Source organism: Monoraphidium neglectum, assembly GCF_000611645.1.
Source record: "Monoraphidium neglectum strain SAG 48.87 unplaced genomic scaffold scaffold02324, whole genome shotgun sequence".
Classification (NCBI taxonomy): Eukaryota; Viridiplantae; Chlorophyta; class Chlorophyceae; order Sphaeropleales; family Selenastraceae; genus Monoraphidium; species Monoraphidium neglectum.
This window is the reverse complement of record NW_014011304.1, coordinates 3069-5963: the sequence shown is the minus strand read 5'-3', so window position 1 is coordinate 5963 and position 2895 is coordinate 3069. Positions and strand designations below refer to the sequence as shown.

General features: G+C 74.2%; 1 protein-coding gene across 1 annotated transcript in view; it reads left to right on the top strand.

The window, feature by feature from the left end:
- MNEG_10461 (hypothetical protein) overlaps nt 1-2720 on the top strand; it is a gene marked incomplete at both ends in the record, with an annotated part of 4660 nt that extends 1940 nt beyond the window's left edge. Inside the window, 4 exons of the mRNA XM_014041066.1 lie at nt 32-954; nt 1279-1466; nt 1687-2593; nt 2668-2720. Coding sequence (XP_013896520.1) covers nt 32-954; nt 1279-1466; nt 1687-2593; nt 2668-2720 — 2071 coding nt within the window. The remainder of the gene's footprint in view (nt 1-31; nt 955-1278; nt 1467-1686; nt 2594-2667) is intronic.
- Between the last annotated feature and the right edge of the window lie 175 nt (nt 2721-2895).

The following is a 2895-nucleotide window of genomic DNA, read 5'->3' as shown; positions in this document are numbered from 1 at the left end:
CCGCTATGCCGCCACCCCGGTTGTCCCGCAGGCGGGAGCAGGCGGGGGGCCATGCCGGCCACGGCGAGGCCCCTGCCGCGGGCGCTTCTGCTGCCGCCGCCGCCGGCGCGGTGGAGGGCGGCGGGGCGGAGGAGGAGCCCTTTGAGCCGCCCTTTGAGGTGCCGCCCCACCTGGCCGGTCGCCTGCCGGCCACGAGGCGCGAGCACCGGCTCGTGGCGCAGACGGCGGCGTTCGTGCGCCAAAACGGGGAGCAGGCTGCCGTGGTGATGCGGGCACGCATGGCGGGCAACCCCGCGTTTGGGTTCCTCTACCCACACGGCCGCTTGCACGCGTACTACACTTGGCTGCGGCAGCAAGACGCAACGCCACAGGCCCTTGCTGCTGCGGACGCTGCGCCGCACACGCCCGCTTCCACGGCACGAGGGGCCACTGCCGGCGGCGGCGGCGGCAGCGGCGGCGGCGTGGGGCCCCTAGGCACGCCGCAAGCCAGCCGCGCGCAAGCGGGGCTGGCTGCGGCGCTGGGCTCCCTTCTGAAGCCCCCTCCAGGCCCTCCCCCGGCGCCGCCCCCAGCCGCAGCCGCGGCCGCTGCCGCTGGCAGCGGTAGCGGCGAGGGCGGCGCGTCCGGCTTGCCGCCTGGCAGTGGCACCGACGGCGGTGGCGGCGGCGACGCGGGCCCGGACGCGCTGGCGCTGCTGAGGTCTTACAGTGTCCTCAGCGAGGCGTCATCAGACGATGGCGGCACGCCCAGATTGTACGGGCCAGAGCCGGCGCATGGGCCTGTGTTTGGGCTCGAGGGGCGGCCCGCGGAGGGGCTTGAGGAGGATGGCGCCCCTGAACCCCAGCAGCAGGAGCAGGAACAGGAGGAGCAGCAGCAGCAGCAGCAGCAGCAGCAGCAGCAGCAGGAACAGCAGGACGATGCAGAGCAGGAACAGGACGTGGCGCCACAGCAGGGAGGTGCGGGGTCAGCTGAGGACGGGGCCCCGGGCCTAAGCTCTGACCAGGATACGCAGGCTTTGACACAAGCAAACCTTACGCACAGGCCAGTGCCGCAGGAGCAACCATCACAGCAGCATCAGCATGAATCGCAGTCTCAGCAGCAGGAGCAGCAGCAGCAGCCGAAGCAGGAGCAAGAGCACGAGAGCCAGGATGACCAGCAGCTAGGGGAGGCGAACGCGTGTGCTGGCAACACGCCGCAAGATGGAGCGCCAAAGGCAGCAGCAGCAGCAGCAGCAGCGGCGGCGGCGGCGCCCGAGGCGCCGGGCCCTCGAGGCGACGCAGGCGCGCCCTCGGGCGCAGGGCCAGAGGCGGCGGACGCGCGCGGCGGCACTGGTCCGGCGGCGGGTGCTGAGGTGGCGCTGGCTGCGGCGGAGGCTGCTGGGCCGCCGGCGCGAGAGCCCCCACACGACGTGAGGGCCGTCATCGAGAAGCTGGTCCTCTTTGTCAGCCGCAACGGGACGCGCTTTGAGGTGCGCGGCGCTGGGGTTCACTTTGTTGCTGCCTTGGCTGCGGCTTGATGGGGCTGTGCGTTGGTCCGTCCCAGGCCCTTCCGCGGTGACGCAGCCTGGACGCCGCTGCCTTGGCGGCGGCTGCGTCCACCCTGTGGGCAGAGCGGATTGCGAGTGGCGCCAGGCAGACGCGCGCAACGTCCCGAGCCCCAACGCCTCCGCTCCCGCGCCATCACTGCAGGCGACGGTCCGCGAGCGCGAGCACGGCAACCCGCGGTTCGCGTTCATGCTGCCCGGCAACGAGCACCACGGATACTACAGGGCGCGCCTCGCCGGCGCCCTGGGGGCCGCCGCCGCCGCCGCGGCCCTGGCACCCGCCGGCGGGCCCCCACAGGCCGACCGCGGCGCCGGCGAGGCACGCGGCGAGGAGACGCGCGCCGCGGCGAAAGTGCAGCCCCTCGAACAGCAGGCTGACGTCGCTGCGCCGCTGCCGGATGGGGGCCCCGCAGTCGACTCAGCGGCCACGCCCCCGCCAGAGAAGCATGCCGCCGCCGCGGCTGCGCCCGCCCCGCAGCGGGCGCCAATATTTTCAGGGGCCGCCGCCGAAGGCGTTGTGGTGCGCGCCAACCCAGCGATCGCAGGGGCGATGGTGCTGCGCGCCTGCAAGGCCGCGGCGGCAGCTGCCGCCGCGCTGTCGGCGGGCGGCGGAGAAGCCGCAGCTGCGGCGGCGGCAGCTGCGGCGGCAGCTCAGTTGGAAGAAGGGCAGCAGGAGCAGCAGCAGCAGCAGCAGCAGCAGCAGCAGCAGGAGCAACAAGCAGGCGCCGAGGGCGAGGACGGGGCTGGGGCGGCAGCCCAGCAGGCAGCTGCGGAGCAGCTACGGTTGGCGGAACAGGAGCTTGCGCTGGCGCGCAAGCGCGCAGAGCGGCGCGAGCGGGCCCGCGCTTTGGTCGCGGCGCGCCAGGCCGAGGAGCGGGCAGCTGCCGAGCGCCTGCAGCGCGAGCAGGCGGCGGAACGCGCTCGTGCGCTAGCGCGCCACAGGGCGCTGATGATGTCTGCGGAGGACGATGAGAGTGGCGGCGCAGAGAAACAGCCATTTGGGCCCCTGGCAGCGGCTGCGGAGGACGCCCCAGGCGCTGCTGCCGCAGCCGGTGAGGCGGCTGCCCCGTTGGGGCCCAGCACGCGCGCCTTGCACGAGGCGCGCCGTGCCGCGGCGCCCGCGCAGGTGGTGCCGCAACAGCAGGGGCCGACGGCGATGGCCGCGGCGCCTGCCTCTGACCCTGTGCTGGCGGCCATTCTGGAAAGGGCAAAGGGAGGCGCCCCGGTTGCGCCCGCGGGCGCCGGCTGCGCAGCGGCGGCGCCGCTGGGGCCTGGCCAGCAGCAGGCCAGGATAGAGCTTTCGTCCGATCTGAGGGCGCGACTGGCGGGCTTGATGGCCACGGCTGCTGTAACC